This window comes from Trichechus manatus, unplaced genomic scaffold (assembly GCF_000243295.1).
Source record: "Trichechus manatus latirostris isolate Lorelei unplaced genomic scaffold, TriManLat1.0 scaffold00164, whole genome shotgun sequence".
Lineage (NCBI taxonomy): Eukaryota > Metazoa > Chordata > Mammalia > Sirenia > Trichechidae > Trichechus > Trichechus manatus.
This window is the reverse complement of record NW_004444100.1, coordinates 5,734,007-5,749,571: the sequence shown is the minus strand read 5'-3', so window position 1 is coordinate 5,749,571 and position 15,565 is coordinate 5,734,007. Positions and strand designations below refer to the sequence as shown.

General features: G+C 39.1%; 1 protein-coding gene across 1 annotated transcript in view; it reads right to left on the bottom strand.

The window, feature by feature from the left end:
- Positions 1–15,565, bottom strand: part of TRHDE (thyrotropin releasing hormone degrading enzyme) — a 433,889-nt gene that overhangs the window by 405,002 nt on the left and 13,322 nt on the right. The window contains exon 2 of the mRNA XM_004386459.2: positions 12,278–12,551. Within this exon, the coding sequence (XP_004386516.2) occupies positions 12,278–12,551 (274 nt within the window). The remainder of the gene's footprint in view (positions 1–12,277; positions 12,552–15,565) is intronic.

Here is a 15,565-nt window from a genome sequence, read left to right as displayed (position 1 = left end):
GCCTGACCCAAGCCATGGTATTTTCAATCACCTCATATACGTGCAAAAGCTAGACAATGAATAAGAAAGACCGAAGAAGAATTGATGCCTTTGAATTATGAGGTTGGCGAAGAATACTGAATCTACAATGGACTGCCAGAAGAACAAACAAATCTGTCTTGGAAGAAGTACAGCCAGAATGCTCCTTAGAAGCGAGGATGGTGAAAATTCATCTCAAGTACTTTGGACATGTCATCAGGAGGGAGCAGACCCTGGAGAAGGACATCATGCTTGGTAAAGTAGAGGGTCAGTGAAAAAGAGGAAGGCCCTCAATGAAACAGATTGACACAGTGGCTGCAACAGTGGGCTCCAGCACAATTGTGAGGATGAGGCAGGACCAGGCAGTGTTTCGTTCTGTTGTACATAAGGTTGCTATGAGTTGGCACCTAACAACAACTCATCCACCCTCAGAGCCAGAGAGAGGGATGACCACATTCACAGCTCCCACTACTGCTGCTTTTATACCACTATTCCTCCACTTCCATGAAAAACATTCTCCTTTTTTGGAATTCTTGCCATTCACAAATCCTTTTCCCATCCAGGCCTCCAGGTCTTACACTTCTTCAATTAGTCTGAAGCCTGGCTCATTAACATTCTCAAGGATTCTCCCTTTAATGTTATTAAAATCTGTTCCAATCTGGTGTCACTGTTACCTTACCTCTGTACACTCCATGATTCTATCTTCATTCCCCTTTATCCACCCAACTTTGCAGTAACAGGCTTAAAATTCCTCCAGCTTACCTAGAAATCTGAAACCTTCCTCTCTATCACAGACCATCTCTCTACCTCATCCACTTCATCACTCTACTCGGTGAATCTATTTTTTAGTCTCCTGGTGACTTATATTCTTCGAGCCCTCCCAATCCATTTTTCACTTGCCTACCTGTGGGCTCCTGTTGTGAATTTGCTTGCCTCCTAGCTCCTCCAGACACCATGGCCAATGACCTCAACAATGCTTTTGCTGTCACTCTAGATATCTTGCACTGTTGACCACTGGCTATATGTGCCTTGTCAGTCCCCCAGGTTGATTCTCTCTGCATTTGCTTTCTCTATTCCTATTTCTGGGTTCATAAAACTTGCAGAAATGCACAAAATAGTGCTGGGTATTTCTCCCACAGAGACATGCCATTAAACATTAGGTGACCCTTGGCTACTATCTGGAAACCTCTTCTTATAAATTCAGTTCTGCCATGATCTAAAAATCACTTGCACTAGGTTCTACACTTAACTAGCACACTCTTGAAGACATAGTCTACAATCATTGCATCCATTTCTTCACCTTACACTCACTCCCTAACAGAACCTACCTGTTCTGTTTCCACCACACAAATAAATCTCTTGAGGTTTATCAATTATATTTTTTTACTTTTTAAGTTCTCAAACTCCTTGACCCCATTAAACCCTGACCTGGTAATCTAGCCTGCTGATAGCAATGCTGATCTTAGTGACCCAATCCTGACTCAGGCACATCTCTCACACAGCAGAGGCAAGCTGGACACCATGACCCCAGGGCAGGCACCCACATCACAGTAGACCACCGTCAGCCAGCTTAGGCCCATCTAGCTGACAAGCCCAGCTATCACCAACCAATCAACAAAACACTCCAAGACTTTGCTTTCCTAAGAGGACAGAAACAATTCCTAATCTTTCAGTTTAAAAAAAAACTCTCATTTCTCCTCCCTGGCACTGAATCTTCCAGAGCCTAGACTCTGCCAGATTCAGTTCCCTATTTGGCAGTAAAACTTTTGCTCCTCAGTAGTCTCTTTAACAACTCTTTTCACCCACATCTTCCTGCAGAGTTACTTAAAAGTGATGGTATCTGTATTACAACACTTGCTATTGGTATTTCAATATTGGTCAGAATTGCTTGTCATGAATTTTCATGCCCTACATTCTAACTGTGGAGCCCTGGTGGTGTAGTGGTTAACAGCTCAGCTGCTAACCAAAAGGTCTGCTGTCCAAATCCACCAGCCGCTCCCTGGAAACTCTATGGGGCAGTTGTACTCTGTCCTATAGGGTCACTATGAGTTGGAACTGACTCGAAGGCACCGAACAACAACAAAAACATATTGACTAACCAAAAAGTATTAGAAGACCCTGGCATTGTGACCTCTCTGAAAAGAATTCACTCATTCAGACATCCATCGGACTTTCACTAAGTACCTACCATTTTCTACACACAATATGAACTACTGAACGTACAACGATGATGAGTAAGACAAGGTACCTGCTCAAAGTGTTCACAGCTTAGATGGACAAAGAGGCCAGCAAGAAAGGACTATGAACAGCTGTGTAACGGCTATGAGAGATAAGTGCGGAAAGTATTTTAAGAGTGGAGAGGAGGAGGATGACTAACTCTTCCTGGGGTAGTCAGGAAGTCTCTGCTTCTATTCCTAAATAGATTGCAAACCAACACTTTTGTTATCGCTTTTTTCTTTCTCTGTGGGTCATTTATGTGAAATACAATCAAAACAGAATGGCTAATGACAATAAGACTCCTTTTTATAGCATGGATTTTTTTTTAAACTGAAATATATGCTAGAGTACACTAACCTACTTCTCTTGTTAAAATGAGACCTAAGTTTTGTTCTCAATAGGAAACCACACAGAATAGTAATCCCATTTTTTTAAATGAATATACGAAATATCTTCAGTAAAACCTGAGCATCAGAAACGTGCCTTATATGCATGTACATGTCGTGTGCACTTTCCCCCTAAAATGTATGCTTTGGGCACATGTGGTGTTTTCTGCCTGCATTCCTTCTCTAGAAACTCTCACTTTTAGCAACACCCATGTGTACTTTCTAAACGCAGCAACCAGAAATATCAGCGGGCTCAAACAAAGGCAATCAATACACTTCCTATGAATTGGAATTTATAAAAGTCACCTTCTCTCTTGTAATATGCATAGCAATATCTAAAATCTGGTAATCTGGGCAGAGTATTCCATCATGTGAACCAAAAAACAGAGGAAGAATATCCACAGTAAGAGAGAAAAAATGAAACAGAAGAAGCATTTACAAGGACCTGTGTTGGGGGTTGAACTGTGTCCCCAAAAAGATATATTCAAGTCCTACCCATAGCATCTGTGAATGTGACCTTATTTAGAAATAGGGTCTCTGCACATGTAATTAGTTAAGATGAGGCCATAATGGAGTTGGGTGGGTCCTAATCCAATACAATTGGTGTCCTTAAAAAAACAGAAGAGACACAGAGACACACATGCAGGGAATACTGTAGAGGCTAGAGTGATGTATTTATAGGAATCACTGAAAGGACAAGGATTACTGGGAAACAACAGAAGTTGGAAAAGGCAAGGAAAGATTTTTCCCTAGAGCCTTCAGAGGGAGCATGGCCCTGCAGAAACCTTGATTTTAGACTTCCAGTCTCCAGAATGGTGAGACAACAAATTTCTATTGTCTTAAGCCACCCAGTTCATGACAATTTGCTACAACAGCCCTAGGAAACTAATACAACCTGAAATAGGATTCATGAGTTCCTCACAGTGCTCAAACCTCAAGTCCATCCCTGACCTGGGATTCTATGAGATATCCTAATCTCTTTCTAAAAATTGTCCTTTTTTTGCTTGAGCTTAAATTGAGCTTCGTTAGCTGCTAACAAGAGAATGCTGCCTAATAAAATTCTATATAACCATTTAGAATGTGATGAACAGATCATTTGGGCAGTGTAGATTATGAACCCAAGGGACTGGCCAGGAAGATGAAAACCCACACTGGTTGCGATAACTGGTTCAGAATACAAAGTGAATCTTGAGGATGGAAAATAAAGAACTGTTATTACCTTAAACCTTAAAGTCATTCTTACCTCTTTGCTTCCTCAACTTTTTGTTCTTCCTATCCTTTGCCCCTCACCAAGTCCTACCAACTCTTCTCTTAAAATGTCTTTTGTATCTATACTATTCTATTCATTTTAAATTATAACTACTCTAGTCCTAAATGGACTCCCTACTTCCAGTCTCTCATGTTCACAAACGTTACAGCAGATTATCAAAATTATACACATGTATGCAGCTTTAAAGGAGTCCTAGTGCTGCAGTGGTTAAGCACTCAGCTGCTAATCAAAAGGCCTACGGTTTGAACCCACCAGCTACTCCATGGGAGAAAGATGTGGCAGTCTGCTTCTGTAAAGATTTACAGCCTTGGAAACCCTATCAGGCAGTTCTTCTGTTCTATAGGGTCGCTATGAGTCGGAATCAACTCCACTGTAATGGGTTTGTGTTTGTTTTTTTATGCAGCTTTAAAATTTCCAGTGGCTCTTATTGTTCGGTGATTAAATCTTAAATATTAACCTAGTATCAAGGTTTTCCATAATCTAGTTTACATCTGGAGCCCTAGTGGCACAGTGGTTAAGAGCTTGCTGCTAACCAAAAGGTCGGTAGTTCAAATCCACCAGCTGCTCCTTGGAAGCCGTATGGGGCAGTTCTACTCTGTCCTGCAGGGTTGCTATGAGTTGGAGTCGACTCTACAGCAACACACAGAAGGACGCAATTTACGTCTACCTCTTAAATTTACTTATCACTACTCCCTTATATGTCTTCTGAACATACCAATTTAATTATAGTCATCAAAGTACTATGTGCCAAGCATTGTGCTTGTGATTTCATATACATTAAACCAAAACCGTTGCCATCAAGTTGATTCTGATCCATAGGAACCTTACAGGACAGAATAAAACTGCCACATAGGGTTTCCAAGGCTGTAAATCTTTACAGAAGCAGACTGCTACATCTTTCTTCCATGGAGCAGTTGGTCAGTTCAAAACACTGACATTTCAGTTAGCAGCTGAGCACTTAATCACTGCGGCTCCAGGGCTCCCTTTCATATACATAATCTCTTACAATATTTATAACAACTATGGTGGTTTGAAAACATGTCTGCAACTTCTTTGACACTATCCTCATTGAGAGATGGAGTCTGTGTCCCCTCCCCTTGAATGTGAGTCAACTTAGTGACTGGTTGTAACTAACAGAGTGTGTAGTAAAAGCGACACTGAGGCTAGATCAGAAAAGGTAATACAATTTCTACGCTGCTAACAATAAAAAAGAAAAAGATGGTGACTAATATAATTCTCCATAACCATTTATAATGGAAGGAACGGATGATGTAAATTTCTTTGTACATTTGTTTTTGGAGGCCTAAATCAGCAGGTAAGTTCAATCACCATGTGGTCACCATGCTTCAAAGAAGCTCAAACAACAGGGAGAGGCCATGTATAGCTAAGAGCCTCAACTGAGGTGCCAGACCACAGCATCAACCACTAGACACTTGAGCGAAGATGCCTCCAGATGATTCCAGTCCCCACTATATCTTGTTATCCCAGCCATTGAGCCTCCCCAGCTGAGAGCTCAGACATTATGAAGAAGAGACAAGTTGTTCCCTACTATGCATTATCTGAATTCCTGACATACGGAATCCAGAGCATGATGAAATAATTATTTTATATTGTTAAGTTCTGAGGTGGTTTACTATGCAGCAATATCAACCAAAATAGATTTTGATACCTAGGACATGACCGTAACAAAAGCTTAAAACATGCAGTCATGGCTTTGGAACTAGTGATAGGCAAAAGCTGGAAGGGTTATAAGCAGACTATGAGTGGAAGCTGTTGGTGAGGGCTTCAAAGATAATAAGATAAATGTTATTAGAAGCTGAATGAGAAAGGGCCTTTGTTATGTAGTGGCAGAAAGTTTGGCTACACTGTTGCCTGTAGTACCATGAAAAATGAGAAATAAAACTATTAAACTATTTTCTAGCTAAGGAGATTTTCAGGCAGAACACTGAAAGTGCCACCTGGCTTATCACTGGCCATGAAAAAAACACAAGAAAAGGAAAATAAGTTAAGAACAAACTGTACAGTTTTCAAGTAAAAGTTAGAGAAAATATAAAAGATCCAGGACTTTCTGGGTTTGAAATTAAAACTGTTTTTCCTTCCCAGACTCTACAGATGGCAGAAGATTCTCAAAGTAAGAAACAGCCTAAAAGAAAAAAAATCAAATCTAGGGCACTGTCTGAAAAAAACATCATCTAAAGATGATGCCAAGGGTGTGATTTTGTTAAGACCCCTAAAACTCTTAAAGTGGTCCCTCATAGACTTTTTCAAACAGACAAAAGGCTTTTTGAGGATCTCAAGGGTGTGCCTCATAAGCCTTGTCTCTTAAATAATAGGGCGTTTAACAGACATAAGGGCATCAGTCCACAAAGCCTGAATGTAGAAAAAGGCCCATCTCAAAGAGATTTGTGAGGGTAATTTTGTGAGATCTGTGAGGGTAATTTTGTCTAATGGAGTGGATACAACTTGATACATAAAAAATCCCACAGTTTTTTAAAGAATTAACAACTGCTTGAATTTAAAGCAAAAGAAGCAATACAAAAGAAAAAGAGGCTTTTGACTCCCAACCTTTCACTAGTAGGAAATAAGTGGAGAAGGTTATCAATTACAACCACAAACTACTTTTTTTTTGTCAGTGTAAGTTTTTCTGAGTTTATTCATATATTGCCAAAAGGCAAACAACTTTATTGAAAATCAAGCAAACATTTTAGACAGATAAAGTCTTAGCACCTGAGTTATATATTCTTTCATGATGTGTAAATCAATCATAACCTACTTGTTTTATCTTTCAAAATGCTGTGGTTTTGATTCCAAGAAATGTGGCATTTCTCCTGCCTGTAGTTATATAGCCTGTTAACAGCTAATCTGCGTATAAATAAGTGTGCTTTATTATTACATCAAAGTGGAGCCTTTAAAAAAAAAATTAAGGCGAAATCAAGGGTTTAAATGTAAATTAAAATTCAGAAACATGAGTGGCTATCAATTCAAGAAACTCTATTCAACTGAAGAGACCATGAGATGAGCTGATAATAGTACTCCTTGTTACATTCTAAACAATAGTTTAGCTTAATTGGTAAAGTATGTCTGCCTTGAGCATTGTGCTGTTTCAAAGAGTTATCTATGTGGGATCAAATCGACAACAGCATCCAGAAAGATTAGATGAGAAGCTTAGGGGGCAGTGAGTTTATGTTAATGACGGTGGAATAATTTGGAAAAGGATAGTGAGAATTGTTATACACCTTGAAGACTGTAATCAATGTCACTGAATTGTGCAAACTACTTTTAAATTGGAAAAGAAAAGAAGACTTAGAGAGCAATGCTAAGATCCCAATGGGTGAGGCCAAGTGCCAGGAAGAACAACTCACAGGGAGTAGAGTAGCAAAGAGCCATAGTAAAGTAATTAGCAACATGTGCCCAATTGGATTTCAGAATTGCTATGGGCCACTGACTGTTGTATCCTCTCATTTTCTCTATTTTTGAACGGGAGTGTCTATTGAAATAATCATATGCCTGTTTTACCACTGCATATTGGGTATGCAGGGGGTAACTAACTTGTCTTCTTACTTGACAGGTCTTCAGAGTAAGAGAAATCATGCCCAAGAGACCAAACCCAAGATCTCACTCTGCAGCTGGACCTAAATTATATGGTGAGATCCTAGACATCAAACTTGGGCCTGATGCTGTAATAGGATAAAACCTATTGGTGGTTCACCCTTTCTTAAGGGGTGAGTGGATTTTGTACATGGGATGAACCGAAATGATTTATGGCCAGAGAGCAAACTGTATTGATTTTAAAACACTTCCACAAATTATCTGACACTTCTCCTATCAAGAGGTGGGGTCTACATCCTCGCTACTGAATCAGGGCCATATTTAGTAACTTGTTTGAACCTATTAGACGTTGTGTATGTGATACTGAGTGACTTATGAAGATAAGTCAGAAAAGGTCATGTAGCTTCCATCTAGTTATTTTGGGAAACTCACCTTTAGAGCCCTGAAGTACCATGTAAGAAGTCCAACCACCCTGAGGCCACCATGCTTTCTGGAAGCCCAGGCCACATGGAGAGGCCACATGTAGGTGATCTGGCCCACAGCTCCAGCTAAGTTCCAAAGAGACTGCCAGTACTAACCCCAAACACACGGGTGAAGATGTTTCCAGCTCATTCTGGCCCCCCGATGTTGAGTCACGCCTAACTATCAAAAGTCCTCAACTGAGGCCCCAGACATCATTGAGTAGAAACAAGCTATCCCCACTGTTCCCTGTCCAAATTCCTAACCCACAGAAACCTTCAGTATATAAAGTGGTTGTTTTCTGCCACTAAGCTTTGGGGTGGTTTGTTTTGTCACAACAGTAACCGGGACAACAATGTAAAGGAAGAATTCATATTTTCAGTTAAAAAAAAAAAAAAGTGATAAAGAGAGGTTAAGTAATTAACTAAGATCACATGGAAGCAGAGCCGAAATTGAAAAACAGGCCTATCTGATTCTTAAATCCATGTTTATAACTAGAATGCCATACTATCTCCCATAGATATCCCTGTATCTGTGACCTTTTTCATAACATCTCCTCTTCCTAGAATTTTATACATACATTTGTTTCTCTAAGACCAAACCATCACTTCAGTCCACACTAAATCCCACCTCTTCTATGAAGTAGATCTCTAGACTCCAAACCACAGAAATTTCTCCCTCTTCTAAACTGTCTTGAACTTATCTTCTACAACTTTCACTTGATAATTAGTGAATGCTATTGTCACTAATTCAAAATTAGTGAATTCATTGCTTTTCTTATTCCTATTCCTATCTTTCCTACTCCTTATTCCTTGGCTCCCCTACTGAATTATCCCCCAAACAAGTATTGAAAACCCAAATAACTACCTGATCAAAGAAGGTGAAGTGGACTCGGCACAAAAGGACAAAAGTGGTCTAGATTAAGTTACACTGGGAAGCAAATGCCAGTAAATGCAAGTAAATGGGTCAGCCACCACTCAGCTCAGAACACTGATTTTCTTCATAGCATATATCACCCACCTGACATACACATTTATTTGTTTATTGTCTCTCTCTCTCCATTAGCATGTAGGCTTCCTGAGAGATGAGACTTTGTCTACTTTGTTTGTTGTTATATCCCTAGAGTCCAGGACAATGCCTCGCACACAGTGGGCATTCAATAAATATCTGTTGAAAGAATAAATGAAGATGAACATTACCAAGTTGGAATGCAAACCCAGTATTACAAGATCTTCCAGTTTTTCAAAACGGGCCAGAAATAAACAATACTGTGCATAATCTCCCAATTTCTAAATTTTGACAACTAATTAAAGACAAATGTTAAGCCATTTTGGGGCTAGGTAAACGAAACATGTCTGCAGGCTTGGATTCATTCCGAAGGCTGCATTTTCAATCCCTGTACTAAAGGGATTTTGGACTGCTTTTTATCTTTCTAACTACTTAGGATAGTGCTTTGTAAAGTGTAAGTGGCTTAATAAGCAAATAATGATGGTGATGTCTCAAATATGCTCACTTGAGGCACTGCTATAATTCAGCTATGTACAAGAAAGATGCTATTCAAGTTCCTCTCTCCTATCCTAGAGAAAAGAGTTTCAGCTTCTGATCTGAAATGACCACCTGTACTTCACATGACTATTCTATGCCCAAGATTCTAAAGCTAAACTTTCACTCCTTCTAGTTAAGGGTTGAGAAATGTCATTCCTGTGTACTCCAGTAATGAGAGGGAAAGGCAGTGGAAAGAAAACAGACTGGATTCCCAAAGAGTGACAGAGGAACAGAGGTTTTGAAACCATATTTCCACAGTTGATAAATAAGAACTCCCTATGGCAATTTGGTTTTCCTTTTTACTGACCTTAGCATTTTTAGATTATACAATCTAAAAGTTTATTCCAGTTGACCTTTCAATGCTCTCTGGTAGCATGTTTTATCTTCTCTACATAAAAATTATAAAGTAGAAATTTTAAAATATTTACTAATTAGATTCTCAACTCTAATAAAAAGTCACATCTAAATAATTAGAGTACGTCTGATTTTAAACATGGGTCACTTAGCAACAAGCATAGTTGTGTAGGGCTGAGAACATTTTTAAGATACTTCAAAGAAAATATTCTAGAAGAAAGCACTTCCAGTATACCCACAGCAAGTCAAACACCAACTTTTAAAGGCGTAAGAGGAAATGAGCTATCTTGGTGTTCCTTTTCTCTGGATGGTCCCATGTGTACAGCTTTGAAATGTCCATAGGAGACATCAACAAACATCAAAAGAATTCATCATATCAAATGATTATAAATCCAAAAAAGTAAAATGCCCCTCTATAGCAAGTATGCATAACACTAAGAACATCATTTTAATGATTATGTAGATGAATTCACTATACATAGCTAGTCAATAATAATATTAATTTTGTATGCAGGCAGATTTATTTTTTTTAAACAGGTTCCACAGTGATTTAAATGAAAAGTAACAGTAAGGAAAATTTATTGAGCCAAACATATTTGTCAAAATTTAGGTTATTATAGAGCTATGAACTTCATACAGAATAAGAATATAGATTTCTATTGACCTCTACTGTTGTGTTCAGTCAACACTGAATGTGATCATCATTGGATCAGGAGAATTACTACTTGAATTCTCTTTCAGACACACAGGAAAAATGGTTAAACATAGATCCTAAGGAAGAAAGGGAAAGCCCAAAAATTGGGATCAGACCAAGAGAGGTTCAACTTATGGCTCTATCACTTGCTTAATTTTGACCTTGGGCAAGTTACTTAATCTCCTTAAACCTCAATTTACTTTACTCATTTGGAAAAACAGAATCATAGTACACTGCCTTAGGGCTGACATGAAAATTAAAATAAAAGCGTATTTATCACCTAAGCCATTGAAATAGAGAGAAGGGTGTTAACTCAGTCTGACTAATGCAATGTATACCAAGAAAAAAAAAACCTGTTGCCATTGAGTCGACTCCAACTCATAGCTACCATATAGGACAGAGCAGAACTGCCCCATGGGGCTTCCAAGGAGTGGCTGATAGATTTGAACTGCTGACATTTTGGTTAGCAGCCACGCTCTTAACCACTGTGTCTAGAACACTATCGTCTCACAAATGACAGTTACCAAACAGAATTCACTTGATTTTTATTGTAAACTTACTGTGTTATTATTAGGTGCCATTGAGTTGATTTTCGACTCCTAGCAACCTGATGTGGCAGAATAGAACTGCTCCATAGGATTTTCTAGACTGCAATCTTTAAGGGAGCAAGTCACCAGGTCTTTCTCCCACGGAGCCACTGGGTGGGTTTCAGCTGCCAACCTTTAGGTTAATGGCCGAGTAATTAACCATTGCACCACTAAGGCTCCTTATAAACTTAATACAAACAGTAAATTATCCAGGCTCATTATATCTCACCCTTCCCTAAGAACATATCCCTGCATCTGGCGGTTAATGGGCTCAAAGAACCTTAAAAAACCCATAACCCGTTGCTGTAGAAAAAAGGTTTATACCTTTCAGAAATTCTAGCACATGGTCAGAAGAACTTATGTCTAAAAATATTGACTGAAGCACTGTTAATAGCTGAAATTCAGAAAAATTAAAATGTTCATATACAGGAGGATTGACAAATTATGATGTAGTCATTCAACCATTCTATCCAAACCAACCACAAAAACATAGTCTTGATGCAAAAAATAAAATGAATTAAGTTGCAGAATGATATCTATAGTATAAAACCACTTACATAAAATTTTACAGCATGATACATATATGCATAATAATTATATAATAATATTCATGGAAATGGCAAACACCAAATTCAGGACAGTAGTGATCTCTAAGGAAGAGGGCAAGACAATAAGATGATGAGATCAAGGAGAGGTACAGAGAGGGTTTTAACTCCATCCATTATTTTACCTTCTCAAAAATTAAATTAGACTGAAGCAATGACAGTAAAATGTTTAGTTTTACAGATTTGCCTAGCAAGTACATGGGGTTTACTATAGTATTCTCCATTTTCTGTATATTTGACATACTTCCCAACTTTAAAAAGAAGCCGTTTTCCCCAGTCTCATAAATCAAAGCGGGCAATTTCCCAAAACAGACAACAGCTGCTCCAGAGATAGCCAGGAGTGGAGGTGGAAATCAGGAGAAACAGGGATGGGGGCGGGGGGTAGGCAAGTGTTTAAAGGAATAAGAGGTAGGTACAGAAGAGAGGTTCCTCTCTGATCCTCTGAAACCAGGAAGATAATTGTTCCCCAAGAGTTAAGAATTCAGCTAAATAAAATACAAAGAGGTTAGAAATGATTCATTGTTAATATAGAAATCAGGTTACTTTACAGAGGGTACATTATCCAAAAACATCATTAAGCTTAAAATACTTACAACAACCCCACTCTTGGTGGTAGTTTCTCTGTATGTGAAGTTGCAAATTGCCCAGGCTAAGTAATATGTGGACATGAGAGGGGTCTGTGAAAAGTGATCCGTAACCCATCCATCTTCCTCAAACACAGAAGTTTCCACTGGCATATTGGATAAAGATAAATAGGTTGCTTGATGCTTGATGCTGATTTTGAAAGTAGCCTTGTAGATTGGCTCGTCAAAACAAGGAAATGCCTTTCTGGCATGTGTAGGTGAAAACTGAGTAATGCCAAGGAATCTGGAAAAAAGAAAAGGACGTTATCAATAACATTTACAGTTTGAGTTAAGATATCGCCAAAGTACATGCTTCTGCTAATAATATATTTTTGCCAAATTGCAAGATTTATTTTTTCCAAACCAAATTTAAGTACATAAACACCTTGAGAACACAATTCACACATAATTTATTTCCCAAACAATAAAAGATCATGAGTGAATTTTCTGTCTCAATTTAAGTAAATTCACTCAAACCAGAGTACCCACTGCCGTCAAGTGGATTCCAACTTATAGTGACCCTACAGGACACAGTAGAACTGCTCCATAGGGTTTCCAGGGAGCAGCTGGTGGATTTGAACTGCTGACCTTTTGTAGGCTTGCTAAATGAAACATTACACTCTACAGAAAAACAACTCATTGGCAAATATTGGAAAATAATGATTGACAAGTATTAGAAAATAATGCTTCTCTGTTTTGGTTTAGTTACAACACGTAAAGACAGTAAAACCAAACTCCAAAAGCTGTCCTCAAGTGTATGTAAAACATAGACCATCACTGGGAAACATCTGTGCTCTCAGATTTCAACAAGACATGGTCCGGTTTTGTTAAGAACAAGGACTTTGAAGCCAGACAAAAACTGGTCTGAATCCTGGCTACACAACCTTGTCAGACATACCATCTTGGGTAATTACTAAATGCCCTACGGTTTAATTGCTGATCATTTAAAAAGCAAATACTCAAGCCTAACTCAAAAGGTACTATAAAGCTGGTGGGGGACGTGGGGAATGTAAAGCATCTATCACTCTGAATAGCATGGAGTAGGCAGTCAATAAATGGCAGCCTTTCCTGGGGCACTGTAGCATACATACATATACATATACATAGAGAGAGAGAGCGCACTAGTGGCACAGTGGTTAATGGCTTGGCTGCTAACCAAAAGGTTGGCAGTTCAAATCCACCAGCTGTTCCACAGGAAAAAGATGGGCAATTGGATGCCATAAAGATTACAGCCTTGGAAAATCTATGGGACACTTCTACTCTGTGTCAGAATCAACTAGACAGCAATGGATTTTTTTTTTTTTTTTTGCCTTGAAGTTTTCGAATCAAGCTGCATCTCATTAAAACACTAACTAGAAGCCACCTCTACAATCTCTTACAGCTTATGATTAACAAATGAAAACTCTCAAATTAAGTACTTTAAGGACGACACACTTTTAACTCTAAAAATGAGGCCTTCATTCATGAAACTACTTATGACAAAAGTTAATGAAAGTTTTTTTTTTTTTTTTAAACGCTAGCTACAAAATTTGATATAAGGCCCTTTGTAAAACATTACTCAATTCCAAAGTAACTTCTGTGAAAGGCTCTTTCTTCCACCACTCTCCCCTTTATCATCCAGGGTTGTTGCTGCTGGGTGCCTAGTCGAATTTTCAACTCATCGCTGACCTCATGTGAAAGAGTAGAACTGCCTCATAGGGTTTGCTAGGCTGTAATCTTTATGGGAGCAGACTGCCATGTCTTTTCTCCCTCTTAACTGCTGAGTGAGTTCAAACTGCCAACTTTTTGGTTAGCAGATGAGTGCTTAACTATTGTACCACCAGGGCTCCTTATCGTCCAGAGTAGACGTGCTAATCTAACAGAACTTTCCCAGTGAGCCTGGACATGGCCTAAAAATTATTCTCAGCACAGTACACCTAGTCCTCAGTTATCAACTATCTTGTTATCTGACATTTTGCATTTACAATAATAGTAGAAAATCTACTGTCTTAGTCATCTACTGTTGCTATAACAGAAATACCACAAGTGGATGGCTTTAACAAAGAGAAATTTATTTTCTCACAGTCTAGTAGGCTAGAAGTCCAAATTCAGGGTGCCAGCTACAGTGGAAGGTTTTCTCTCTCTGTCAGCTCTGGAGGAAGGTCGTTGTCATCAATCTTCCCCTGGACTAGGAGCTTCTCCACACAGGAACCCCGGGTCCAAAGGACTCACTCTACTCATGGTGTTGCTTTCTTGATGGTATAAGGTCCCCCTGTCTCTCTGCTTGCTGGTCTCTTTTACGTGTCAAAAATCTTGTAGATTGAATCCTGCCTCACTAACATAACTACCTCTAATCCTGCCTCATTAACATCATAGAGGCAGGATTTACAACACAAGGAAAATCACATCAGATGACAAAATGGTGGACAATCACACAATACTGGGAATGATGGCCTAGCCAAGTTGACACACATTTTTGGGGGACACAAGGTCAATCCATAACATCTACTATCCAACTATTTTGCATATTAATGATGTAGCTATGGTAGTAATGAAGGCCGAGGTGCAAGGTGAGAGTAATGCTGCCTGTGATGGTTAAAACTGTGTCAACCTGGCTGGACCAGGATTCTCAGTGATTTGGCAGTTGTGTAATGATGTAATTTGGTAGTTACACACATGATGCAATTTGGCAGTTATGTAGTGATGTAGTCATCCTCCATTTTCCCATAATGCCGATTTCTATATAAAGACCTGGTCTTTGGACCTAACCATGTTGGTAAGTGAGGAGTGGGGGTTATTTCAGGGAGCTTGTTGTTGTTGTTGTTGTTGTCTGGTGCCATATAGTCAATTCCAAATAATAGCGACCCTATATACAACAGAACAAAACACTGCCCAGTCCTGCACCATCCTCAGGATCGTCGCTATGTTTGAGCCCACTGTTGCAGCCACTGTGTCAATCCATCTCATTAAGGGTCTTTCTCTTTTTTGCTGATCCTCTACTTTACCAAGCATGATGTCCTTACCCAGGGGCTGGTTCCTCCTGATAACATGTCCAAAGTACGTGAGAAGAAGTCTTGCCATCCTCACTATCAAGGAGCATGCTGGCTGTACTTCTTCCAAGACAGATTTGTTCATTCTTCTGGAAATCCATGGTATATTCAATATTCTTCACCAACACCACAATTCAAAGGCATAAATTCTTCTTCAGTATTCCTTATTCATTGCCCAGGTTTTGCAAGCACCCGACTGAAAATATTATGGCTTGGGTCACGCGCACCT